The 27,658-nt window shown below is 33.2% G+C and overlaps 3 protein-coding genes across 6 annotated transcripts; 1 reads left to right on the top strand and 2 right to left on the bottom strand.

Moving 5' to 3' along the window:
- Positions 1-526: 526 nt before the first annotated feature.
- Positions 527-13,033, bottom strand: LOC127852435 (uncharacterized). The gene is made up of 6 exons (XM_052386390.1): positions 12,921-13,033; positions 12,213-12,408; positions 11,858-12,004; positions 10,630-10,721; positions 10,337-10,407; positions 527-734 (listed from the first exon to the last, which is right to left on the bottom strand). Exons 3-6 carry the CDS (start codon positions 11,967-11,969, stop codon positions 527-529), a joined length of 483 nt encoding a protein of 160 aa, XP_052242350.1. The 5' UTR covers positions 11,970-12,004; positions 12,213-12,408; positions 12,921-13,033.
- Positions 13,034-14,110: 1,077 nt separating this feature from the next.
- On the bottom strand, positions 14,111-16,883 carry LOC127854067 (uncharacterized). The gene is made up of 8 exons (XM_052389006.1): positions 16,854-16,883; positions 16,367-16,742; positions 15,858-15,928; positions 15,443-15,526; positions 14,871-14,993; positions 14,576-14,710; positions 14,394-14,471; positions 14,111-14,230 (listed from the first exon to the last, which is right to left on the bottom strand). The coding sequence occupies exons 2-7, from the start codon at positions 16,378-16,380 to the stop codon at positions 14,434-14,436; spliced, it is 465 nt and encodes a 154-aa protein (XP_052244966.1). The 5' UTR covers positions 16,381-16,742; positions 16,854-16,883; the 3' UTR covers positions 14,111-14,230; positions 14,394-14,433.
- A 2,072-nt stretch (positions 16,884-18,955) lies between these two features.
- On the top strand, positions 18,956-27,279 carry LOC127853896 (uncharacterized). 4 transcript variants are annotated; one of them, XR_008036787.1, is made up of 18 exons: positions 18,956-19,128; positions 19,257-19,354; positions 19,632-19,660; positions 20,572-20,730; positions 21,043-21,132; positions 21,251-21,373; positions 21,658-21,786; positions 22,171-22,257; positions 22,612-22,730; positions 23,068-23,154; positions 23,446-23,535; positions 23,737-23,805; positions 24,037-24,217; positions 24,697-24,843; positions 25,097-25,173; positions 25,958-26,104; positions 26,569-26,648; positions 26,976-27,279. XR_008036787.1 is itself a non-coding variant. In XM_052388698.1 (17 exons), the coding sequence occupies exons 1-17, from the start codon at positions 19,117-19,119 to the stop codon at positions 26,992-26,994; spliced, it is 1,596 nt and encodes a 531-aa protein (XP_052244658.1). In that variant the 5' UTR covers positions 18,960-19,116; the 3' UTR covers positions 26,995-27,279. The 4 variants fall into 4 exon arrangements, 2 of the variants coding, with proteins under 2 accessions (XP_052244659.1, XP_052244658.1); XR_008036788.1 differs by lacking the exon at positions 25,958-26,104 and having other exon boundaries at positions 18,957-19,128; positions 26,574-26,648; XM_052388698.1 differs by lacking the exon at positions 25,958-26,104 and having other exon boundaries at positions 18,960-19,128.
- Positions 27,280-27,658: the final 379 nt, after the last annotated feature.

Here is a 27,658-nt window from a genome sequence, read left to right as displayed (position 1 = left end):
ACAGTTTCACCTTTTCATCGTTCAAAACTATATACTTTTGCATAAAGTGTATACATGGGGTGCATGTGGGTATACATGGTTTTGTAGCATCTGACAGGTCATGCCGGCTGTGTTGAAGCGGTTGTCTTACAGTTGGTTTCGTCTCCGGTGCAGTAATGACCTTCTTGAGCATTGATGAATCACACCGCCATAAAGCGCTGACACTGCACTTGGCCGCAAAGTCAGCTAGATCACTGTGGTCTAAGAACTGAGGCCGTTTTGGAATAGAATCACATTTGATCTTTTTTTTAGTGGTATGATCGTCATTCACTATTTCCTGGAAATCCTCACAGGCTGTAAGAATCTTCGAGGCACCTCTACCCCACACCTGCCTTCTGTCGGTGCATCCCTCTCCAGCGACTCCATATTCCCATACCATAATTACTGCATACATCACAGCAGCAATATGGCTGCAAGAACGCCCGGCACGTGCTGGACATGTACATTGTCCAGTCACAATTCCTGCATCCGACACAGCAGCCCAGGATTAGTATTCTGACCTCCCGACACCGGGTTGACTGGGGGAAACAGTTGCCTTCATAAAGTGTAAATCGCCTTCCTTACAGTGCCATACATCCTCTAACCATCCACTTTCCACATAGTTCTTGCCATACAGGACACGGAAAGCTCTCATTTCTTTCCCATCATATGCCTTCTTCAGGATCATATAGTACACCAGGTTTTCATACACAAGCCTGGGCCAACCTTGTGGATTGTTCTTGGACCACGCTGAATCATCTGGTGGTATTTCTGTGAAAAAATCAAATTTTTCAAGCATTTTTATATATTGATTATTTATAACTATACTTTTACTAAATTATATGTTTATTCAAACACAGCCAGTAAACAATTAGTTTCTATTGATTATGCGTTATGAACAAACCAAGTAAGAAAACCATTGTTCTGTGTAGCAAGTAATTAAATAATGTAATTGATGATGATGTACATCTCTAAGACCAATACGAATAAAATGATAACCTTTTTACTAAAAGCGGTTTACACTGAACCAAACTAATTTAAAAGTTACCATAATCGAACACAAAAATCGGAATCCATCTTTTTTCGATGTATGTAAACATCCGTTTTAACATGTTCGTACTGTGCATTTCTAACGAACTGTTCCATTAATGAAGTATTAATTTACAGTTGTATTCGTAAACAACATTCTACTGAAATATCGTTTTAAATAAATAAATAAAAATAGCTTACTTATATGTCTGGAATCGTCCATATTTGATGTTTTATGTTAGGCCTATGCAATGAAGAACTCGATCAGCTGTTATCGGTCAAAATTCTTCAGTACCGTTTTTTCAGTAGCGGGTCACGTGATACCAATATGGCGGCGGTCAATTTATCGATTCTGGGATTGTCTATACGTAAATACCATAGCATGTGATAAATATAATTGAAGATTAAGAGTCAAATAATAAATAAGCTTATTATGCATGGGCAGAAACGTGTAAGCGCTTGGCAAGCCTCGTGTCATTAATTTCCACTATTTCTTACTCTAACCTTATAGTATCCTCGTAAGCAAACGAGCAACATTTGTTCACATTTTTTTTCAATGCAGTTAAATCATCAATTACAATGGGCAGGTTGGCTACTCTTTTTTAATAACTTGTGTATGATTCCCACGTAATTACGAAAATTTAACGACGTGTTTAACGTCATTTTTGCTTCTCCATTTTGTTGTTGATAATATACATTTATTTTAAGCGAATATGGTCGAAGGTAACAATTGTTTCGCAAACTTCGTCATATATTAAGTAAATATGATAAAATTTATCAAACATGCAATCTGAAATACACAACACGTTAAGGGTCGGGTCGGCACAACGAATCAGGGTTCGACGGGATGGTGGAAACGAAGAACTTAGTTACGCCTTAATAAATATCGGATGTTTTCAGTATGAAGTCAACCAATTTTATGGGTCCAACAAAACAAAACAAACAATGTTTGAATATAGAGAAGTAACTATTATTTTTTGTGATACTGTTTTATCTCATATAAACTGTTTTAATGCTAATACAATACCAATATAAACTTTTTAGAACGTTGAACTTTTGTTCCATAATTCAATTTATAGTGTAAGCAGTTACAGATTTTACATACTGGTTTAAACTCAATTATTTGAAAAACTTTTGCAGCTAAATCCTATACAATCGAAATGGGACTTACACAAGGGAAGTACGATGCAGAAAGAGTCGGGAACCAATCTTCTACCAGCATAGGAATATGGAGTCCGTCTAACAAAGGCCCTTACAGATATATCAGAATCAAGGCGAATCCACAAAATGACACCCTGAAACTCTGCGAGGTCCAAGTCAAGGGATATACTCAAGCAGGGACACCGTGTAAGAATATTCTTAATGATAATGCTATATAAGTGGTTATCCTGTCTACTATCATTTACTGGTGTTTGCATTACGACGTGAGTACGTGTATGTTTTTGATAGACATGCATTCAGTCTCGATACTGGTGTATGCTTTTCATTATGAAGTTAATAAAACACTCACATATTGCAGAACATAACCATACTAGTTGATCAATTGCTTGAAGCAAGATGATACTAATAATACCAAATACATGTACTTGTTTTCTGTATAATTGAAGGATATAAGATTCATGTCCTGTAAATAACGTACACCTCTGTTTTTTTGTAGATTTCCGGATTTTTACTGGTATTGTTATATCCAACGCTCCTGCCCGTACAGACTTCAAGGTGAAGAGCGTGATCAAGTGCACATCTATTTGTGTGCATCAAACGAAACCAGCTTGTCTTATCGCGCAGTTCGATCAAGCGACACAGAGCTGTGCACAGTTCAATGGAATTGAGCACAACAGGGACCCCAGTTATTCAAACAAAACAGTTGTGTGCGAGTTCACTGCGCATTTTTTTTCATAAAACATGTGGTTAATGTATTCAAAGTTTCGTTGCGGATGTTTAATGAATTTATGCAGTGTTTGTGAAGTTTACGCTTTAAGTTTTGCACGTTCTTTGGCTTATTGGTTGATACTGTTTTTCTTTGTACTAAAACTATAAGTAAACCATCAGTGTGCAAGAGAAATGTGCGTTTATTTAAACGGGCCATGTACATTTGAAATCACAGAAAAAAGAAATGCACGTGAATGACGATCGGAGTTTTACGATTGCGGCGGTTCAACTCGTTATGTTAGCAACAAATTAATAATTGCAGTGGTTTCAGGGAATTTGGTTTTGTTCTGCTTTTAAGATGGCCATTTAAACCTATATCAGTTAAGTTGTACTATCATAGTTATACTTCTGGATTGTACCATAGCACTGGACTTTGTCATTAACCAAGATTGGATCAATCATCCTACAGTAAAACGTCTTTAAATCGAGCATCGATAGCTCGAATACCTACCTAAGGTCATTTGAACTTATCAAATAGCCTCTGCTTAATTATTAATAACTCTTTAATAAATTGCCAATTTAAATCGAGCATCGATAGCATCGAGTTCCGTTTATATTTCACTTTAATATTAGTTTTTTATGTAAACGAACACGTTGTTTGGCGAAAATATTTTCGACAAATGAAAACTGCATTCGTTTGCTGTCAGGTAAATAGCGTGAAATATTTGTATCTGTTAAGTAATATGAACTATTTTCACGAGAAATTACAGGATTGAAAATGTGTTAATTATTGAAAATATATCACTATTATGCTCCGAAAGTAAAAACATAATCTGTGACTTAAATCATGTTTACTGTTCTTTTTATTATTAGTCACTTATGACGGTACTTTTTCTCGTCAATAAATTTTGTGTACTTTAATAATTGTTAAAGGAATCATCATTCCAGCGCAATGTGCGATTTTAATGAATAATTGCTGTGGATCTCAAACGTAGTTAGTAGCCGCTGGTCTTACCAATATAAAAGCGATTATGACCATCTTGGTTTGAGTCATCTTTATCAGAGCATAAACATATATTAATTGACCTTTACAACAACAACAACGTAGACAGGTCAATGTCACACAAAAAGGAAACGCATATGAGTGTTCGTAAACAAGATCGACACATAGATGTATGCTCCTTAAAATGACAAACTGTCAAACATTCAAGATTGCAGAGTTTTCAGAAAGTGATTACTCATAAATATAACTTGTTGTTTTTTCCCTTTATTTCGCAAAGTCGATATAATTGATGTGGAAAATAGCATGAAAAACTAAATTGGTGATATTTGAACGCTGGGCGCAGAATCTATTTGAAAAATATTGAAGATTTTTTTAAATTAAATTTGTATCAAGATGACTAGCTCAATCTTTTGCTTGGTTTTATTAATACCCTCGAGAAATTGTCTGGTATTCATCTCGGCAAAAGACGACCGAGGAAACACCATAGCAATTATAATTAACAATGAAGGAAGACATTGAATTATTTTAATATTATCCAACTCAATGTTGAGTGTTGATAAGTATATGTGACTTGTAATTGTTTTTTTCCCCCACATTTGCTTCTATGTTATCTTTACTCATTTGTTGGTGATTTGCTATAATGAATAGTGGAATGATTACATCAAAACTATATTTAAAAAAAATTCTAAGTTTACAAGGTGGTCCAGATTCAGGCTTCAGAGAAGATATAATGTGCCCGTTTATTTTCAGTATTGCATCACTTAACATCATCTCAAGCTTTTTCATCTTTTGACACAAATGATTGAATTATAAAGTAGTTTTATGCTGCAAACTTTGTGTTGAATTTATTAAACAATTGTGCATGGAGCATAAAGAACGGGTCTATATTGGTTATTATCAGCTTTGACACAATATAATACATTTATTAAAATAATTAACGGCTGTAATATAATATTATTTCCAATCATACATATCACACACATATGCTGATAAGTTTGAAGATAAATAAATAAAATATGTAATTATTAAATTAGCTTTGATACAAGTTCCCTTTTTTTAAATCCAGAACATTATTTGTTTGCAATTTAGAAAAGTGTGTTGACGTTGCTTGTTTTAAACTGTAAACAAAAGTTGTGCTTAACAATGTATTTTTACTCATATATAATATTGTTTATATTATTTATGTATAAGATCTATAATATATGACATTGCATATTATCGTTTCAGTATTACACATGTCTGATCTTAACATTAAGTTTATAGGACGTCACAATTTAATGTCAGCTATTATGTTAACGTACAATTCAACATGAGTTTTTTTTAACAAATAATTCATGATAAGTTTCAATTAAATATTTTGGGAAGATAATCCCTTTTAGCTATAGCGAAAGTTTCCATGAAGTTTAAGTCTGCATTTAAAAAGATATGTTTTTCAATTGTGCTTGTGTTTATTAGTCAAATAAACTTATCATATTCTTGTTGTTTTCATAGTTTGTATTTAATTCAAACCATAACTAAAAACGTATTTTCAATGGAAATCAATGACATTTCAGAGGATGTGTAGAAAATCAGTTCGATGTGTATAAAAACTATAGTATAGTTTTAAGTGACAATACTAATCACTAACGAACGTGTTCACATAAACGTGCTTTTCAAAATTGCCCTAAAACATAGCATTAGAGATAGATATCATATGTTATAAACGGTCTTTAAATTGGATGAGTCTGCTTTTGTTGTTTAGTAAAACATATATTGTAACCGTTTGTATTTGAAGCCGGTTTTACAATTTACCAATATCTTGTGAGACATGTGTCTTGTTCCTCTATAAAATGCTATAGGCATATTTTTAAATCTAAATACAAGGTTTATATTCAAATCGCCGTATGTTTTCTCGGTGATTCACATTTAACAATTATGTCTTATATGGGCACAACTCTATACATGCAATTGCCTATCCACATGTCTATATGTATTGCATTGTTTCGTAAATAAATTTTGGCGCGATCAGAGTTTGGATGCGCATTATCCCAATAGATGTTATAACCTAGTCCAAATTACCGAATCGTCAATCAAAGGAAATTGTTTACCCAATGGTCAAACTTGCTAATGAGTTAAATCGTTAATGCTATATAAGAACATCTTACGTAATAAGTGTAAATGTTTTGTAAAATAAGTAAAATTTGTGTATATGTCTTATATTTTCCGATAAATTATATTGGACTGGTAGTTTATAATACTGCTTGATTACGAGTTACATGCAGAGAGAGATATTTTCTCAATAGCAGTAAATAGATGTTACTAATGGTCGCTATCACATCAATTACGCTTTGAATATTTACACATATGTTTTCCTTACAGTAACGATTATGGACCAACAACGACAACATTACACAATAATATAGCTGGACTTAGGTGTCCTGCAAGTTATCGAATTAGCGAATAATTTTTCATTAACACATTGCTATCGTAGGTAATGTTAACTTGACGGAATTCAATTGAAATTGTATGTTTGCAAGATGCTGTAAGTCTGAATTCACATGCATTATTATGTGTTGTAATGCGTATGTTGAGCTTGATTATTAACCGCATTGTTGTTTCTGGCATAATTGTTCAAACGAAGCGTTATTAAACCTCCATACCGTTTGTATATCTAGTTTTATTGGTAAGACAGAACTATTTGTCCACGTTTAATTTCTTAAACATAATATGCTAGAAGAGATCGTCATTAAAATGAACAGCCAGTCGATGTAAAGGGTTTGGTTGTGAATTAATTAAAATTGATATTTTATCAAGCAATTGCTACTACTTTTACTACTGCTACTATTACCAATAATACTTTTACTGATACTACTACTACAACAACTCCTACTTCAATTTCTACTACAACTACTTCTGCTACCACTAATGTTACTACTACTACTACTACTACTACTACTACTACTACTACTACTACTACTACTACTACTACTACTTCTACTACTACGTGTGCTACTACTACGTTTACTACTAAGACAACCACTACTACTTTTACTACTACAACCTCTCCTACATCAACAACAATAACTTCAACTTCTTCTACTACTACTTCTACTACTAGTTATTACTGCTCCTTCTTCAACGACTACTACTGCCTATACGATATTTACTCCCATGACTACTGTTATTATACAACTACTATTTATTTTATGCTTTCCGGTGGTTTATAGAGAAATATCTGTGAATTAAAACTGATAATTTCACTGTTTCAAACAGTGAAAATTATCGATAATTTACACTGTTTACTGTGAAATGACGTCATTTTTTGACAAAATGGCGTCATTATCCCAGCGGAATTCTTTAGTTAAACTCTTTAACAATGTATATAAACTGTGAAAAATAGCATAAAATAAAAAGAAAAGTGTTGGATTCGGTGGAATATCGATTTTAATTCACGAGTGATCATAGAAAACATTAATTTGTTATGATCACTCGTGAATTAAAATCGATAATCCACCGAATTCAACAAATATCCTCTATTACTTCTGTTGCTGCTGCCAACTGTTATGAAAAAAAACAACAGTAAAAGCACGTGAAAAAATGTAGTCTCTCATGTGTCAAGTTTTATTTACCTCAAATTTCCATTGCAGTATAAGAGATTCAAAATACAACACCAAACGAACAATACAAAATATGTGTCAAAAATGCATGACATTGATACTCAAGTACATAGTAACTGTAAATGAAAAATAACTTTACGTAGTATTATAATTAAAGTATGAATACAATTGCAAATACATGCAAAATGGCTTTTTGTTATATTATACAATACATTTTAGGATTAATTATTTGATAAGATTTATCGCCCAAAAATTCTGTAAGAAACTTAATCTTCATTTTATATATGCCACAGTTTATATTGGTTGAAGTGAGGTCAGCAATTATTTAACCACATTACATCTTGAAACAACGAAACTCTTTACAACTCTAGAAGTAAAAAATGTTAGTCAATTTTAATGATACTATAATTAGGTCAGGGTGAAATCTGTGCCAATCTAGGTTTCAAACCAAGGAGAACAAAACTAAGACATACACTAACTTGAAGCAGATTATTAACACTGCAAGGTATTTAATTTACATTGTGAACGTATCTTATGACGAGTGGATGTTCCTAATACAAAATGACACATTTCGAGTTGTTAGAAAAGTGCGAACAATAAAACTCAAACCGGTATACCTTCACTGATAAGTGATTCTGATGAATAGTATTAAGATATATTTGCGCTAAGTGATAGTAAGAAATGACAAATGTATATGGAAAAAAATGATTACGTTGATTATTCAGTTTTGAGACAACAAAGGGTGGCCAATCACTTTTTTAAAAGGTAAGGTATATTCCAAATAGAACAAATTTATGTAGAAGAGTGCATTGCTAATACCATAAATATATGGTAACATCACTGCTTATATGGAAAAAAAAGGGTTACGTTGAATAACCAGGTTTGAGACAATAAAAGGTGACCAATCACTTTTTTTAAAGGTAAGGTATATTCCAAATAGAACAATTATATGTAGAATAGTGCATTGCTCATACCATAAATATATGGTAACATCACTGCTTGATTCCCGCCATGGACGAGCGGTGTGTTTGTGTCTCTATGTACGAATTTATTACAGGTTCGATCAGCGTCTTTCTTGAATGCCTTAGATGCGGACCTAACCCTGTGGAATTTCAGCTGGAAAAAAGGATCCAAAGCAGATCAAATATATCCGGGCTGAACGGGTATTCGCCGAAGAACTAATTTTGATCCAAGTAGACAATTACAAGACAAATCAGGACTGGATGTAATTCCGTCGATAGGACAAGGCTGCTCCACCAAGGGAGTGCTTAAAATCTCCAAATACGTCCGCTCCAAACGCGCTGCGCCGTCTTTATTGCTTTTCCAGACTTCACCAGCTGTTCACCCGGAGACCAAAACTGTTTCCTCAGCACGTTTAACGTTAACTTAGTTTTTTTGAGCTACCACCTACACTGTCCCGCTGCTCCGGTTCCTCTTCCGACGATGTAGAGATACCCCCATCCGACCAGAATCAATAACCATCCGAAAGCAATAGAGGACGTCGAGCTCGATGGATGATTGTTCTCCCTGGATTCAAAGAACCGCCCGCAAAAGTTCCCCTATCAGACCATCTTCAAACGATGCAGATAAATTCTATCCACCCGCCGGAAATTATTATTTGGCTCGGTGATTCTTTCGATAAGTCTTCAAGAAGATAAGCTGCGAATGACGCTCGAGCTGCTGAGAGTACAAATTAGTTGAGTGTTAATGTTTACACTCGGAATTTTCCACGCATGCACATTGCAGGTTGGCTAAACACTGGTAAGAGTAACGGCAAACATATGCAACGATATTGTATTGATTATTCGAAATGCTGGAAAAAAAACGAAAGTATAAATTACGTATGCGTTAATATTTGCATTAACCTTATTCATTAATAAATATGCGCTGATCTTATCATTAACCTCACCGATGTAAGTCCAAGTTTTTCTTGATTATAGTTATTAACATGTATACCTTCAAATTCATTTTACCATCTCATGCGTATCATTTAGAACCATTGTGTTTGTTTGCAGGCGATATATCAATTTCAAATAACATGTTGTTTTTTTTAAACAGACAGTTTAAATTCCACAATATTTTTTTGCTACTCGAATAAATATAGTAAATCTAACTGATGCCAATGACATTTCAGAATCTGTTCAAGGTTAACATGTGAAGGGTCACGTGACTTTGTGGGGCTCCCGATTAAACGTTAAAGGATGTAAACAGTCCGGTACGTGGTGTTGTGTTGTTGTTTTTTTTTCAAAAAAACTTGTTAAAACAATTTTTCTTAAGAATTTTAACTAGTGCATACACTACAAATTTTTATTCTGTTTATGGCAATTTAAAATACATCAGAATTACTTTATTCAATGAGCCTGTTTTTTTGTTCAAAAGTGCCACGTGAAATGCACCGCTGTTGTACTGAAACGATGAATGGACACGTTTGCACTTCTACGATCATGTCCGATCTTGATGGACAACGATGATTTGTTTAAATAGTTCTTTATCACAGCATATTTCATGTTTAATCATAATGCAACTATTGCTAGCTTTTGTTAAGTATTAACTTAGTTAAATGTAAAATTGATACGCTGTTATTTTTTTATCCACTTCGACGATACATATTTATTACTGTGATATGAACACTGTTCTCGATTCGAAGAGAAAAATCCACTCACCATATTTCTATTTCATATCGACCATCATTTCACTGTGATATGTAAACTGTTATTGATTGGAAGAGAAAGAAGCACTCACTATAATTCTATTTCATATTGACCCTCTTATGACTGGGATATGCAAACTGTTATTGATTGGAAGAGAAACAAGCACTCACCAAAGTTCTATTTCATATCGACCATCTTTGCCATAGCTGTAATCTCCACGCTTGCCATTCTCCCAGCGCACCTGAATTAAATTAGATTCTTGTTTTATACTGGAGGTTTTTAGTTTTGATATTTACATTTATCAATTTAAAGCTTCTAATGACATATGTTAAAACACCCAAAATATGTGAACAAGTCCCTTTGAAACGAAATACGTAAAGATAAGACATAACACAAATTAAAATTTAAAATGCACATGTTACTTTTCATACAATACTAACGCAGTTTGGCATACGAGACTTACATGTGCCTTTTGCGAGCCCTTACGTATAACCACTCCTTGGGTGGAAAAGGCAATGTCGCTCCATATAGCATCTAGCATTCTAGCATCTCGACCTATACATTTAAAAATGAAATATTCTAACAATTAATCGCTACTGCATTATTTAATACAGTTTATCATAGCCAATCATAGGCTTAAAACTGTCGCATAATTTTTTTAAATTGAAAAGTATGTATTTATGTGTGTGTGGGGTTTTTTCTTCTCAATGCTAACACATAATAATTTCGAGATAAAAAGAATATTTAAATGTTTTTAATGTGCAAACGAGGTGCTTCCATGGGTGTAGCACTTTAATACGTATTGTGCGGGTCATTTGGCGGTCAAGGTTATGCGACCTTGATTGGTCCGTTTGCGGATGCGTTATACATAGTAATGATGGGCAAACAATAAAAATAGTCCACTTATTGTATTTTTTTGGCATAGATTTATTTTATATTTAAAAACACTATCGCCTAGTGAACTTTCACCTGGCGCGGTAAAATTAGTCATTGTAAAATCATTATGGATGAAATATCCTTTTTGCATCCATATGACCATGCGAAAAATCGATAACGTGACAATGCTGCAGTAAGATTATGCTTGAAGTACTACTACTTAGGCGTGGTTATATTCTTTTTTTATGAATTATTTTGGTATTATTCTTCATGATGCCGTCAATATATTACTGTTTCAATAACACTGTTACAAGACAAAATGGCTGCTTGCAAAGAGATATTGTGAATTGTATTAATACATGTTTATATTTAGAGGGAATACCGTTGATTTCCCCTAAATAATATGCAAGCTTTGTCCTGAAGATGATAAAATATAAATAGTATATGCCTAATTTTTTCCAAATAAATAGGCAAAAGTAAAATAACACATTTGATCGATTTTGAATTCCATATAGTACCATTTACACCCGATAGTGTAACTGGCTTTAAAACTCGTGAATGAATTCTTTTCGGCGGTTAAAGAAACGAGTTTTATTCTAAAAATAACTCGCGGCTTTGTTAGTTTGCATTGTAGTGGTTGTTTTGACTTTTTTATTCTTAGAAGATGAAGCTATGGTCTATCGTTTTACGACACAAATGACAATAAATAAATTTCAACGCCACAATCGTGTTGCTTTATAGATATTTCTATTTATTGCCATACATCATTTATGTATTATTTGTATTCAATCTTCATTAAACATTATTTTAATTACCTGGTTTCACCCTACAGCCGACCGCCATTGTCTTCCCTGGTTTCAACGTACGTGGCGCGTCTGTCACTATGACGTCAAATGCGCCTAGACCATACCGATAAACGGTGGTCATGTTATCGAAATCCCATGTGACCTACACTTTAAAATCTAAAATAACAAGTAAGAAAGAAAATGATGTAGTAGTTTATATGTTTTAAAAGTATTAATAATTCTTTATATAGCTGGTTTGAACAGTAAATGTCAATTGAAAATAATCGTAAAATGTCCCTTCAATCAATAGTTATCATTATTTACCATATCTAACAATACATTTGGCAATACAAAGTTGATACGGAATGACTTTAAATGGTCAAACCATCTTCTGAGTGACCGACGACGGTTCCAGGCCCATGATGGTCTTGATTATCCCACACCCAGTCGGGACCACGGCGCACGCGGGAACTAATGACCGGAAAAGCGTCATTTTTGCTTTCAGCGTAAACCTTTGTCTCTATTTCCTATTCATTTCGAAACCGTGTCATTGAGACTTCTTGAATGTCTCGAATATCCTCCTAAATGAATCGAAAAGCAGCGGTGTGTATATCGGAGTGTATATACCACAATACATTTGAAACAATAACATGCATGGTGTATAAACTGCACACTGTAAACTCCATAATGTTGATTTAACATGATTTTAGACTTCAAGAACACAAAACACTACGAAATAAATTAAGGGACATTATATAGCCTGTATGTGTCAGAAAAATATTAAATGTGACTTCATGAACTAAACGCACTACAGCATAACTATAGATTTTTAAAATGATTAATATGATGCAAACTCACGTTTTTACTTGAAGACATGTTCGTAGGAATCTTCATGAAAAGTTAGTTACACATACTGAAAATGACAACTGTGTTTCCGTATGTGTGAGACGCAATTAGCAGTCAATTGATGCAACAGCATTTCAATCATACTTGATATTTTTTTTACGCTACTCCGTTCAGCAATAGTGGTAAAGCAAACATTAAGTAACGCATGCTTTTGAAACGATGAATCTATTTATGTTGCGATATTTACCTCATCCTCAATTGATAGCCCAGAAGAACTGCGCATAAAGCCCATTGACAAATCATCAAACAGAGATGCTTTTGTCTACACTATATCAAGGTTACATGAGCGAATCGAATCAAATTGATATTTAATCAAACAGGCATGTTTACAATTTAAATCACTCTGATATGCGTGACTTACATAAACAATGTTGTATTTATTCAAGCACGTGTTTCCTGTGGTCATTAGGCTTTACCGAATTTATTATATATTTGTTTTGAAATCTTACAAACCAGTGAATTAAATGTATTTAATTTCTGATTGCTAGATTTTTTTATTTTTGTTTTCGAAATTAGCTCTACCTAAAGAGACGTGATATATTAATGCTTTTTTACTAACAAAGGAAACGAACACAATGACAAATTTGACAATATACACAAAAACTCCTCTTCGCTAACCTCCGTCCATCTTGGTAGCCAAACAGCTTCTTCCGCCTTTCGGAAGCAGTGACGAGTTTTAACAAGCTCTACAAAACAAAGACGATCTACTGCATCATTTGTTTTTTTAAATCAGAAAATGAGTCATTGAACGACCTATATTAACATTTTAATATGCCATATGCCAAAAAGTACTGAGCGATTTGTGTTTGTTTTAAGTTTAACTTACGTGAGCTTGGCAGGAAAATACAAGCACAAGGGAAAGATTTTATAATACTTGGTATACACAATATGGATATGTGGAACGGGGACCGATAGTGTAAAAGCTTTGCGATATCAGGGTGTACATTATACCTAAGTCGATAATACACAGACAAGTTCTATGTATGTCGTAACCTAGTTTTTTTATTGAACCTCATTATTAACATATGGACAGGTAACCGTATATAAGTTTTATTAGCTTCAAATAATGTTCAAACATCGTCAAAATCGCCAACGCCGACGAAAAATACCGGCGTGCCTTTGTCTTCGATTTCTTCTAAACCTCTCATCAAAGACATCAATGTCTAGAATGGATGGATACGAAACAATTTCATGGTGACGAAAATATATAATATTTCATTTTTCATACATATATAGTTTGTGTTTGAACGGTACTGAACTGTTATGGTCAGTTTGTGAATGCAAGATTTATAAACTAACCAAAATAAAGACTTGTGCTTATTGAGAATTCCAAACGTAATGTTTGTATTCGTGAAATATTATGTTTTGCAATAATTGCCTTGTCTGTTTCCGTTGTGATGTCGGGTCCAGCTCTCAACCAAGTTTCCGTGGGTTTGCCGTCTGTTATAACAACAATCCTTGGACTCATAACGATCCCGCTACCTGTTGCAGCAAGGGCTTCAAAAACATGACGAATTAGCATCATGCCAACATGTTTTCATTCATAAGTTATCAGATATGAATTGCTCTAATTGATTTTATTCGAATATGTAAAAATTATTGACATCGGAATTGTATTCATAATATGATCGAAGTCCTTCATAAAATAATATATACCTACCTCTGCAACACCTAGCACCTGCTACACTCAACCAAAGGCCTCAATATAATGGACTTGGTCCACCCAATCGAAGATTATCTATATAAATACAAATTGAAACAGTAATTCAAACACAGTAATCGAAAACGTGTTTAAGATTACTATATCCATGCAAACATTATAGTCTTCAATTGGTCTTTTACCTATTTCCTCCCGAATCAACGTGTAGTTTGACGTTGGAAGTTGATGTAATTGCGTTTTGTGACCAAATGTAACTACGCCGACATACTCCCTTGTAAGTCCGAAACGCCCGTATTGAGCTGTCATCATTTCTAAGCCTAGAAAAAATGCCGTATTCATTTCCATGGAAAATGATATTGACACGGTCATATTAAATGATTTTGATTAGCATGTAATAAACATCTTCAAACAATTTTATAGTATTATCGAACAGTGCTAGTTATTTATATATAAACAACGTTAGTTAACACACTTTACCATTAAGAAATTCGTTCACAAATGTTTTGGCCTGCGACCATGCGTTCCCAGAAGCCATGCTCTCTGATATGTCGAGACAGAGAACCGTTCGTATACTTTCTTCATCGCTTGTTAATTGACTTGCTTCAACATGAAATGTTATATTGTTTAATACGTAACATGAATACTTATATTCAGCAATACGATCATCCTTCATTATAAATGATTAATACATTAAACGCGTGAATATCGTGCTGGTTTTTCATATATTTTTAAATTACCAAATTTTGAAAATATCTCAGAAAGTAAATAAGTTGTTTATTGGATGTTTATACAAATACATACGCTCTTCTGTATAAAACCTACACAATTAAACTGCAACATGATTGTAACGCATCGAACTGCCGTTGTCCGACTAGACAAAATTAATACAGAAGCAGAAATATCTCCATTAAGTTTATCATGATTGTGCTCGTTACCAAACGAAATGTGTATAATTAGTATGTACTGAATTGATTGATAAATACAGTTTACTGAATTATATCTTGAATTGAAAGTAAGCACGGATAAAAGTAATAAAACCTAATAGTAACCTTTTTTCAGCTCACTTTGCGATAACGCCTTCCAATAGTCATCATATACGAAGTCCCGATGTGTTTGGTGGATAACGTTTGTTTCTAAATAATACAAGCAATAATGTACAGTTGATATATTTTCATGTGTGTTATATTGTAGTAAATATTCGAAAATGTAGGGTTTGCATTGGAAAAAAAACTATACCAAGAAATGCCATTTACCCATGCAAATTACATTTTGCTGTGTTTTTGGCTACATACACACTTAGGCATTTATTTGTTTGTAAACAGTATACCGATGCTTGTATACGTTAGTTTAAATGTCAAACAAGTATTTGGTTGATTAGGTTTTAATAACAGCGTGTATTTTAATAATCATGTATACTAGCCTTTCCGTTATACAGTCGAATCATTTTATGTGCTGATTGGATACCTGCCAGATTAACTGGCGCCGATGCCGCCGACGCCGATTGTTGTATCGACACGTTTGGCGATGTTGAGGAGCTAAATGTATACAACATAAGTTTATAATTGCTTCTATTTATTATAACGCGATTGCATTCAAACCCTAAGGCTTATTTTGAATGCTCTTGATTCCGTTTCCTAGGACTAGATGCAGTACTTGTTGTCTATGGGGAAGATCTAAAGAACGCTCCCACAGTTGGGATCGAACCTGTGACCTCCAAATCGCTATACGGACACTGTATCCACTACGCCACGGTGACTTAAACAATAGAGACATAACACACTGTAATATACACGTCATATCAACAACGAAGTATGCATGTGTTACAAATCGAATGTTTAATATCACACATGTCTATAATTTATAAAGTTTCAATAAATTGCCATCTAAATGTATACCATGTACACATTACTACCTCGTTTCCTTATGCATGAATTAGTTTTAATTTAACGCAGTTCTGTATTAGCCTTACACACCTTGGGATTTGCATTGTGGACCGATGGTCACCCGTTCGAATTCCAATATTGACAACAGTTACGTTCGGTAGATTGTTTTGTGACCCGTCCGCGCGCCAGATTGTTCCAAGAGCACTGTTCGACGATGAATCATGATTTCGAACCGCTGTGATCACTCCTGCCAGTACAGAGGACACATCACCTGCCGGCTCGGTTGAATATCGAGGTACCTGAACACCCGGCTGTGAATAACCTGACTGTAGAGTTAGTAATGATTGTTTCAGTTCACTTATTTTATCTTCGATTTGCTTCAATTTTTTCTCATCGCTCTCCTCATTTTGAAGATGGTTTACATCTGCTTGGAGTTTACTTATTCGTACGTCAGTATCCCGAAAGTCTATTAAAGCATTGAAAAAAAGATACATTTATGTTCGAAAATTGAAAATCTTCAGTATAACTGCATGAACAGAATGCCAATATAAAATATGAAAGTTATTTTTCAACTTACCAGTCTTGAGGTCTTCGAGTTATGAGCCACTACAAAGAACAAAACAATAGTTATGCAGGTTACGATTGTATTTTATATTGCTCAATACCACACGCCAAAACGAAATGTTGTACAATGCTGTCACAGACGTGAAGCAAATGGCGTAATTTTAAATTGCGTAGAAGACAATGGTAATTAAAATAAAACTAACGTCAAATTGTGAGCATAATATAAACGCTACATTTCAATCAAACATTGCACACGTATAGTTGTCAGTTCAGTTTGAAGCATTTGTATGTGTGTTTTTAATGTACCTGAAATTTAATTGTTCTTGCCATTATTTCTATTCTAAACTATAGGAATGTTGCGTCACTTTTGGTGATTTTTTCCCAGTAATATGTTATTTTCGCAAATAATGCATACAACTATTTTGTGAAAAATGAAATAAAAACATAGGGTCCCTGGCATTGTTATGATTTTATTTGTAATTGCGGAACAAGCACTTGTGCATTAAAACTGCCTAATGTTTACGAGTGTCAAACTGTATTATAATAATTAATCAAAATTGCCTGGCAGACAAGTGTCGGTAGTTTTTAAGCGTCAGCACACCTATTTATATTGGATGAACACATATGCATTAGATAACAACAATATAATAATTAAGAAATTGTGTTTAATAATCTTTAACCGATACAAATCGAACTATCTCAGCCTTGTAACTGAGATTTAAAAAAATACTTAATAATATAATTTTGACAAACTTTTTAAAAGTACTTCTCTTATCTATTCGATATTTTACAAAATAAACAATTTCGCCGAATAAACTACACAATTTCGGGCATTAATGTTCACATTTTGAATAAATACCATGATGCTTGATGGTATGATTACTAGTCACACAAAAGAAACCAAAACAAAACAATTAAAAATAAATAACAACAAGATTACAATCCACAAGCCCGACATAGCCGCAAGTCCGTAATTGCGTATCCTAATAATATGTTCATGTTTAAGTACGATTTCAAAATGTTTGCTATGTTGGTTTATATGTAAATATCATAATTACAGCGGAAACGACGACAATGAAAACACCCTTTGATATATATACCCTTTCTTTCAAAGTAAAGCTGTGTAAAAACAAACGTTCCGGAATGTTCCTAAAACACGTACTTAAACATCGCCATATCCGAAAATTAGCATTGTCTCGGTGATAGGGTTCAAATGTCATCGATGTATTAAACTGGCGCAACACACCCTTAATTATCGCATATATTATATGAAATACATTGTAGTTGTCGTTTGCCAATTAAAAATGTTTAGTTTTCACCATAATATAAAATGCGACCATTGCGTATTAAACACAAAAACATTGATGAAACATAATGCTAATAGGAAGACTAACCACGTGCAGCCCTCTCCGCATCCTGTTAATGTGTTAAGTCGATTCAAAATAAACTTCGTTGTTGTTTGAATCTCTTTCACACCAGCCACACTCTGAATTCCCAAAAACATATGTCAAATAATTAAGTTAACTTTTGTAATATCCCGCATGATTCAATTCCTACTTGTTGGCATACATACATGGTACTACATCTTGAATAAGTTCCTTTAATGACATTTGTTGCATGACCGAAAACATACTGGTAAAACAAACTAATTTAAATACAATCGCAAACATTAGAGAAACCTTAATTTATAACATCGATATTGAAAGAAGGAGCAACATAATTCATTATATAAAAAAGTTCAACTCAGTATGTGTTAATACAATTATTAGTCTAACCGGAGAGTCCATTTCTTCGTCAAACAGCAATGCAATCGAAACAGGAAAACAGTGTACCTGTAGGTATTCTAACATTATAAAAATAGAAAACACGTAAACCCATTCTTACAGGTCGGATGATGCAACACATTTACAGAAGTGATAAATTAAAAATAATAACATCTCTCTTGACTTTTCAATATTTAGATAACATCTGATCTTCGTTTTAAAAAAATATTACCATAACAAACGTATTGCAATTGCCGTACATAAACTTTATATTTTCCATTTGCTTCCATGTTATCAAGTCGACTCTTAATCGTTTTTTGCGATACCGAATTCGTACTTCAATGTTTTTATACCACACAACTTATTTAATATCTTCATACTATGTTTTGAGTGTATTATAAGATCATTTAAAAAATGATTATGTAGTTTTTACTTGCTGCCATGTTTACCGTATCTTGGGAAACCGCAAGTGTCATTTACAGATTTTCCAACTTTCGATTTTGAAAATTAGACATGGAACCTCAGGTAAAGCCTTTTAAAGCTATTAACATACTCTGTACAATACGTTTTATAAGCAATAATATTGCATAATAGATCAAAATCGCTGTGGATTCTACCTATTTTAAGTAATGTATTTGTGTTTTATACATTAGGTTTTCATCAACATAAAGGATATCCAGAAGTGTAACAATAACATTGTTAAAAGACTGAAGTCTCTAAACGATTGTACGAAATCAACATGTCAACAATGGTAAATTTCAATTTTACTATTTGAAATCAATGTTTTAATGAAAGAACATAGCGTAAACTGTATGTGAAAATATGTAAATATGAAAACATATGGATGCATCATCATAATGGTAAATTTCAATTTTACTATTTGAAATAAATGTTTTTACGACAGAACATAGTGTAAACTGTATGTGAAAATATGTAAATATGAAAACATATAGATGCATCATTAATGAAACATAACCCAATTTCTAGTCTTCCGGAGATGTAAGAATCGTGTTACCACTTAATTTCAGCCCATTGGATATTGCACGAATAGCCAAAGGTAAGTTATATTTAACATACTTATTTTTAAATACAGAATATAGACTTTGCCATCTTAAGACATGCGTTAAATTGAAGCATAATATTTGATTCCAATGAAATAGTGAATCTTTTGGATTAATTCGACATAGCTAATTTAGTAAACCCTGACCTAGATTTTGTGCGTTATCTTTGCAGCGGTACTATAGATTAGGCATATTTTTGCTGATTTATGATGGTTGATAATTTAGAGGTTTTAAACTTGAGTGTTTTGTTACGTTTACTCTATCTGTTTAAGTGGGTTACAATTGAACATGTAGAAAACATGAAGTTAAACATTAGTACTGTCATTTGTTGAATGTATGGCGTTATCCGACTTTATCCGATTCATTCTCATTTTTCTTATATTTAAAAGAAAGCCCACAGAAATGTTAATGAAATTAAATAAGCCTGAATATTCCACACGAACTAAGAATAACATTAATGCAGCGCCGATAAATCATATAGAGGGCTTTTATAGACATTAGCGTGCTTAGCCGATCTGACAGTAGTATAGTGTTTGTTTTATTAGAAAATGTGACATGGTTAATTTCTGAAATTGTTTTAATAAATAAGCGACAAAGCAATATGAACTTTGATTGAATATTTATAAGTGATATTTTATTTTACAAAAAAAGCATGGCATGGTATTAAAAATTTATACGGCAATAGTCTTGACAAAATACAGTTTTTGATCTAGAACAATTGTATAATTAATACACCGTTGACAAATATTACGTTATTAGGATTTTACATGAGTTACCAAATAATTTAATGCACTTTCGTGAAGTTAAATAAAAAATCAAATGTTTTAACGGTTATTAATCATTTTTTAAATATAATACCAATAATATATACATATAGACAAATGATATTTTACTTGATTTAATTGAGATGTTGCGGACTTGGAAACTAGAATGGAAACGCTCACAGCACACACAGATGACACAAATGCATCAGATATTGCACGCCGATTTGATGATATTAAGTCACAACTAGACGACATACAAAGACTGCTGCATTTTCCAGACGCCAACCATGAATCTAAAAATGGTATGCATATGCAAAAATAGTCGGCGTTGGGCATTTAACATTTCAATAAATGCCTGAAATCAAGTGTATTATCATCTACTATTTAACATATGAAGATAGTATATTTTGAAGAGATTTAAGGAATTAAGCAAATTGTAACCGCGAGTGACTTTGTGTGTGCTTATACGTGCTTTACCAGAAAGACATGCTTCGTAAAAAGTTAACTTTAATTATATATACAGAAGTCTTATATTCATGTGTTTTAAAACATATTTCTTTTTATTTTACATTTTACCAAAAAAAGTTTCGTCGGTTATAGTTGTATTATTTTAGTCACTCGGATTATCAGGCAACATAAAAAGTATTACATTCCTGGCAGAGAAGACACTTGGCGAGCAGTGGCAGATAAATCACAAGAAAGAGGTAATACTCCCATTTTAGATCCGCATTGTCCATGACTTTGACAAGTAATGCATGTTCAATTCCTGTGAATCCGTTGACATGTTAATATTAATTTTATTGTCATACATATTCGTGTCAGCATTACCAAACACTGTCCGCTCACGATTCATCCCTATGGTACTGTGTTTGGACATCTCCGAGAGTATGTCGAGCAACAATGGATGGGGCCAGACCTTGGAGTTTGTTAATGATTTCCTAACCGGTAAGTCATGCGTTTTTGAAAATACTAAATGCACTCTTAAAAAGAATCACAATACAAACATCTGCTTACAATTTCTTCCGATTGGTACAAACGTGCAAGGGCTGACCGGCTTCTTTTGCGTTGGGTTTGATGTGCCCTCTTCATACTCGCAGACTTAGTGAGGTCCAATATGTCTTTGTTCGTTATCAAATTTTTAATCTACACTTACTAAGATTATTGTATTCGATATGTAACGTTTTTGAATAATTAACCCATTTCTCTGTGAATGTAATACAATTTTATAGAACTAAAAGAACTGAAAACAAACGACGAAAGATTGTTAGATGAATACATTGCTGTGACAACATTCGGGCACGAAACAAAGTTACAGACGGCACTGACGAATAATTATGACGAAATTAGAGAGACCATACGTATGTTAATTCGAAAAACACATTACATTTTAGATAAATTAAAGTTGTTAACACTGGGTCAATAAGTAAACAACATCGCAAATGTTGATATAAATCGACCATTTATCGAAATTCAATAATTTGTTAGAGAGAACAACTTTAAACGGCAAAATAGCCAATACCATTTACAAATTGTATATTCGGCATTTTACTTTATTACATGAAATACATAGTTTGTTCATCTACGCACTTTTTTCAAAAACATGTCTCTAGAGAATTTTTTTTACCAAGCATCAAGGTATGTGTTCATGTGGTTAACATGGACTGATATATTGTAAGACTATATCTCTACGTGAATTTCGATATGACTGTATAATTTCTTATGTGTATTTATATCATTTGCAGAGGGACTTATATTAGGCGGACCGAGTCCGCTTTATGGCGGCTTGTTAATAAGCATGGCAACAGCACATATTGCTAAAAGAAGATACGGTACTTTATACGTTCATATAATTAAACGATTTGAAAATTGGGGAATAGGCATCTTTATTAATGACTTTTTTATTTAACCTTTGACTTTTCCGGGGTCTTAGTCGGTATACAACGAACTCTCAATGTTTCAGATTAAGATATAGTAAACTACAACTTAAGTATTATAATTAACATTAGCCTTTTTAAGCGCAGTGTGTGAAATCAAACATTCGGAAGTAGCTATACAATGATATATTTGGCATCCATGTTACCGAAATATGTTTTATAACTAATATCAATTACTCTGATGATAATACATTTTTCCATTATTCTTATTTTTAAGTATGTAATTATATAACAAATATGTTCCCCTAGTTCCAAATATAAACGGCTTAAATTTATCTCCGAGAATAATTGTAATCACTGATGGCTGTCCAACGGACACAATGCTGCATGCTGGGCCTGACATTCAGGACGAAAGTAAAGTGGAACAGGTACTGGGATGCTAGACTTGTTAAACTGTTGTTGGTTCGAATATTGACATTAAATAATTGATGACCAAACCTATATTTTAGTATTTTCATGACTTTACTAATGACGAGTGACTAATAATGCGTAAGGAAAATGAGTTAGTATCGATCTCCTTTCAACATATCTACTGAAATGTGAAGTGTCTTCTGGTAAAATGTCGAAGCACGCCTCTCCTTTCAACATATCTACTGAAATGTGAAGTGTCTTATGGTATAATGTCGAAGCACGCCTCTCCTTTCAACATATTTACTGATATGTGAAGTGTTTTATGGTATAATGTCGAAGCACGCCATTTTGCAGACCGAGTCTCACCTAGCAGAAGCTGTTGAAGAAATTGATAAACGAGACTTTGAATTGTTTTTCATCGGCGTTGGGAAATGCAGAAAAGTATGTCGAGTTTCAATCAACAAGTTTCCAAATACGTTTTAAAGATCAATTTAAAATTCAAACGTATACTCTTCTAAAATAATTGTATATCATCGCTTAACTTCAAAGCCATTCAAATTGAATGATACTTGGCATTGGTGTTAATCTTGTATTAAATAATTGCCATGTTTATTTTTCATCTGTTGTAAATCATGTAGGATCAATACATGTGGGATGATCGTTTCGGTATTTATCGATGAATATTTTATCACAGTAAGCACATGTTCAATATTACCATTTTTTCTGATGAAGACGTTCATACAAAACATGTCGACGCTTTGCCAGTCTAAGATTTACTCGTACAAAGATGGAAGGAGGCTTGCTCGCTTTGGGTTCTTTGAGGTATTACTTCTTAAATCGTTGATTATATATTCAATGACAATCGATTTCAGTTGTCATGTATTGATGACTTTGTTATACATGTATCTTTATTTAATACAATACACGTATTGTATCATAAAGTATATAGCAGTAAAATGATTCGTTAAATAAAGTTTTTGATAACATGAGCTCTGGAAAAAAAATCTAATATTATTTTTACAGTCACAGTTGGCTACACATGGACTTGCTTTGACTTTTTCGTTAACAAACAGGCTCTCCGTTTGGGATGAGGTATAACTGGTTTCTTGAAGTGTTTTAATTGTTAGATCATCTTGCAATGCATTCTGTGCTAAAGGTACAGATGATAGAGAGATGACATATTTGAGTGCTGCAGTACACTATGAAAAACAAATCACCTTGCTGACACATTGCTTATGTAGACGTTTTCTAATACAACCAAATATTTCTTCATCATTAAATCTCGCCTTTAACTGTAAATACCGTATCACATATCGTAACCAGGACGATATAAAATTCATTCGTGCTGACACGAAGAGACGTTGCGAAAGGCAGTACGGGCCATTATGTCAAGAGAGTAATGACGCTAGTCTGCTGTCACTTGGAACCCGGGTACGCAGGGGACTAGCTTGGAACGATGGAAACTTTGACCTTAATGGGCCTGGTACTGTCACCGGAAATTTTGGTTTGCATTCACTTCTACCGTTTCGTTTCACCTATATTATATACTAGTATCTTGAAATAATTGTGCATCGGGAAATTGAACGACGCTATGAATTCAATGTCATTATATACTGATGTAACTTGTTTGTGTGTAGCTTTCGCGGTAATTATTAAGTACACAAGAAAGCAAATGATAGAAGAGAATTTCAAAACATGAGTCATGATTGTATTTACTATTTAGTCTTTGTTCTTTTGTAAAATATATGTAAACGCATTGTAACACCTGTAGCATAAAGTAATTAGCATGGATAGTGGATAAACCGCGTAAATATGTAATGCATTATGTTTGACTGGATAGTTTGTGTCCTATTTATTTAGTATAATAATCCGTGAAAACGACTGAACTATAGAAATGTGTTGAATGGTGTGCACGTAAACTCTTTAAATTTTTAATTATTGATATAATTGGTAATACACAAACCAATGCCATAATATGTTTAGATGGGAAACTATTGGTCACATGGGATTTGAATGACCACACAAGCAGCTACAGGTACACCAGGGAATGTTGTGAAGTGCAAGCAGTGGATGAACCAAGAGTGCTAAATCCTGCTGAGAGAATGGAGACCGGTTGTAAAGTAAAACCAGGTACACTACAATGTTTCGAATATAATGTAATTGTACGCCTCAGTTTTGGAAACCCTAAATTGATGTATAAATGAATTGAAGTATGGCGAGACTTATTTCCTTACATAAGTAATTGCACTAATCAATGTTGTGTAAGTTTAACTATAATTACTATAAATATTGATGTGAACCGTTTTTAAACAGATTTTAGGAATCGCGAAAAGAACGGCCAATGGTTGCGTTAAATTAAATGTTAAATGTCGTGTTGTACTAGGTGGAGATTGCGTATCACGGGAAATAGGTAACTCAAACAGAGGAGTTGTTCTGAGAGTGGAAACACCACATGCAACGGTATGTGTTTATGCACTGACATGAAAACGAAACTATATACCATTAAAATGTCGCATACTCGTATATATTTACTACGTATTACGGGCACGTGTTTTTCTTATGTCATGTACACTGTTATTATTCTAGTTTTCTAGTAGGCTTACAGTATATTAATTATTGAACGAACACATATGAATTCATTTCTAAGTTTATGCTTAAGTTTTGCTTTTTATGAGCATGTGTACAGCAGTCTGCAAAATAGCTTTCATCATTAAGCTACAACGACATGAGTATAATGATGTCTTCTCAGAATACTTAAGAAAACGTTAATATTGCCGGTAAATTGTTTCGTCATCAGTTTAAATTATCATATCCATATAAGTGTATGACGTTAAGTACAATTCTGAGGCAATGCGTCGCGTATTATGAACTTTTCGAATCATATGCATGCCCGTATGGTATTGCTAAAGTATGCTGTTTTGGGCGAATATCATCGATAACGTTCGAGCGATTACCTGTACATTCAATTCTTTTTCATTAATACAGAATAAATATGAAAACCGCTAGCTATTGTATATTTCATTTAATATAGGTGCACAAAAAGTTATAATAACACAATATTACATTGTACACGAGTGTGTGTTTTAGAATAGTTTAATTTATTTTACGGTTAATAAATCTTCAAAGTATGTGCTGATTCCTATCTTTTTACTTTGTCCTATAATGCTTTAAATCACTGTCATTGTTACCGCACGCAGTTTGTATTCTTGCCCTTTTCGCGTGTTTGTTTTTTTCTATGTTTCAGATTTGTTTACATGTAATAGTATTTTCAACGTTGCTTCTGCCGCGGATTTAGATAATATACCACGATACAGCCAACATACTATTACGACGTCAAAATAAAGATGAAAACGTTCTAGCATGACATTTCTTTAGATGGACAAAATCAGATGTATTTTTTTTATAAATATTTTGAATAAAAACAAGAATAAGGAAAAATGATGTAACACAGAAAGAAACATTGCAAGTGAACTGCAATTAATTCCATAATTTAAAATTAAATTACAACATGGTTCCGTTAAAATTAAATGATTTGTGGGTTGTATGGAAAGCGAAAATGAGCATATATAATGAAATGTCATTTTTAACTGCCCTATGTTCAATATTCGGTGAAAAGCGCCACCGGTCTACTTCTACTTTTTAGCAAGTTATTAGCCTTTTAATCTCATACGAAATTTAGTCTTATATGTTTAGAAAGGAATATATTTTGAAATTTTGTACTTTATTACCCTGTATTTTCTTATTAAGTTTTTAATACTATCAATTGTATTTTCATACAAATTTATTGTATTTAATTTAAAAATGATAAGTTTAAAACGAGTGTATTTACTCCAAACGTATTACTTTTATATTCAGATCAGGTGGGATAACGGGCATATAGGGAAATATTGTTATGGTGTGGACACCAAATTTGAAATCGAGCTTGAGCAAATGAGGTATTTTTCTTCATTCTCATCCCTTTGCACTATTATATATATCAGACATTGTATTGAACATATGTAGTTCTCTTTCTCCGTTAAACGTGTCTAGCATAAATTAAATCGTTATTCTAAAGACGCTTGTCGTATTTCACTTAAATATTTAAAAATATATTATTCTTAAGCGAGGTATAGACGAAATTAACAAATAAAACCGAAGACAAAGTTCAAATAACAAAATTACAATACCACATAATAAATATTTTTGAAAAACAACAGCCAACAAACATCGAGTGTGTTAAATAACTGTCATCGAGATTACGGAGTATAAAATGTATATTTCAGCACCCCAGAAGGAGTATAATGACGGTACTGGTTCGATTGACATCAAATTAAAAAAACACAAGACATTCTGGATTGTCCAGACTGCGCCATTATTTACAATGGCTTACCTTTGTTACCAATTGCATGGGAATGTGATCATACGTGTTCTTTAAGCAATGCAAAGAACATGGAAGAATTCTATGATATGAAAATGTCGTATTTCGTTTTGAAAAAGTTTTTTATTGAATCAATTGTCTCATGCACGTGTTGTTCTGATGAAACATGGATTTTTTTATGAACCACAATAAATGGACTTTGTTTGTAATCAATCATTTATTATCTTTCAGTATATTATATAGCTATATAGCTGTTATTCTTATTATATACACGCTTCGGGCAATCTTAAATAGTGAATACACTGGACGTTTTTCTAATTGGCGTTTACATTTGCTTCATAAATAATACTAATTGTTTTGATCTGTAAATGTTAACAGCAATCTTGAAGTTTAAATGTAGTGTGTCTGACAAGAACTAGATGGTGTTGTTCTGTGTCTTCAGTGGGTTAGGTTTAGCTGAGAAAATCATCGGAGTACGACACAAAAGGCATTTTTATTTAAATACCTTATGCGCCATACGTGTGATCATTGTAAATGTTGTTTTATTTAATAATTGTGAATGCAGTGATGTTGGTGGAATTGTATGGT

This window comes from Dreissena polymorpha, chromosome 12 (assembly GCF_020536995.1).
Source record: "Dreissena polymorpha isolate Duluth1 chromosome 12, UMN_Dpol_1.0, whole genome shotgun sequence".
NCBI classification, from domain to species: Eukaryota; Metazoa; Mollusca; class Bivalvia; order Myida; family Dreissenidae; genus Dreissena; species Dreissena polymorpha.
Note: the sequence above shows the minus strand (reverse complement) of the source record. Positions and strands in the feature narration are given on the sequence as shown.

Excerpts from the sequence above, each read along its gene's own strand:
- LOC127853896 (XM_052388698.1), top strand. Across the intron at positions 23,155-23,445 it reads GCGTTGGGAAATGCAGAAAA|ACGTTCATACAAAACATGTC; the intron begins GTATGTCGAGTT and ends TTTCTGATGAAG. Across the intron at positions 23,806-24,036 it reads GGCTCTCCGTTTGGGATGAG|GACGATATAAAATTCATTCG; the intron begins GTATAACTGGTT and ends TATCGTAACCAG.
- LOC127854067 (XM_052389006.1), bottom strand. Across the intron at positions 14,994-15,442 it reads GCAAAGTGAGCTGAAAAAAG|CAAGTCAATTAACAAGCGAT; the intron begins GTTACTATTAGG and ends TTCATGTTGAAG. Across the intron at positions 14,711-14,870 it reads TGTGAACGAATTTCTTAATG|GCTTAGAAATGATGACAGCT; the intron begins GTAAAGTGTGTT and ends CATTTTTTCTAG.
- LOC127852435 (XM_052386390.1), bottom strand. The coding sequence starts at position 11,969 with ATGACCACCGTTTATCGGTATGGTCTAGGCGCATTTGACGTCATAGTG. Across the intron at positions 10,408-10,629 it reads AGGGCTCGCAAAAGGCACAT|GTGCGCTGGGAGAATGGCAA; the intron begins GTAAGTCTCGTA and ends AATTTAATTCAG. Across the intron at positions 735-10,336 it reads CGATATGAAATAGAACTTTG|GCTTGTGTATGAAAACCTGG; the intron begins GTGAGTGCTTGT and ends AGGTTGGCCCAG.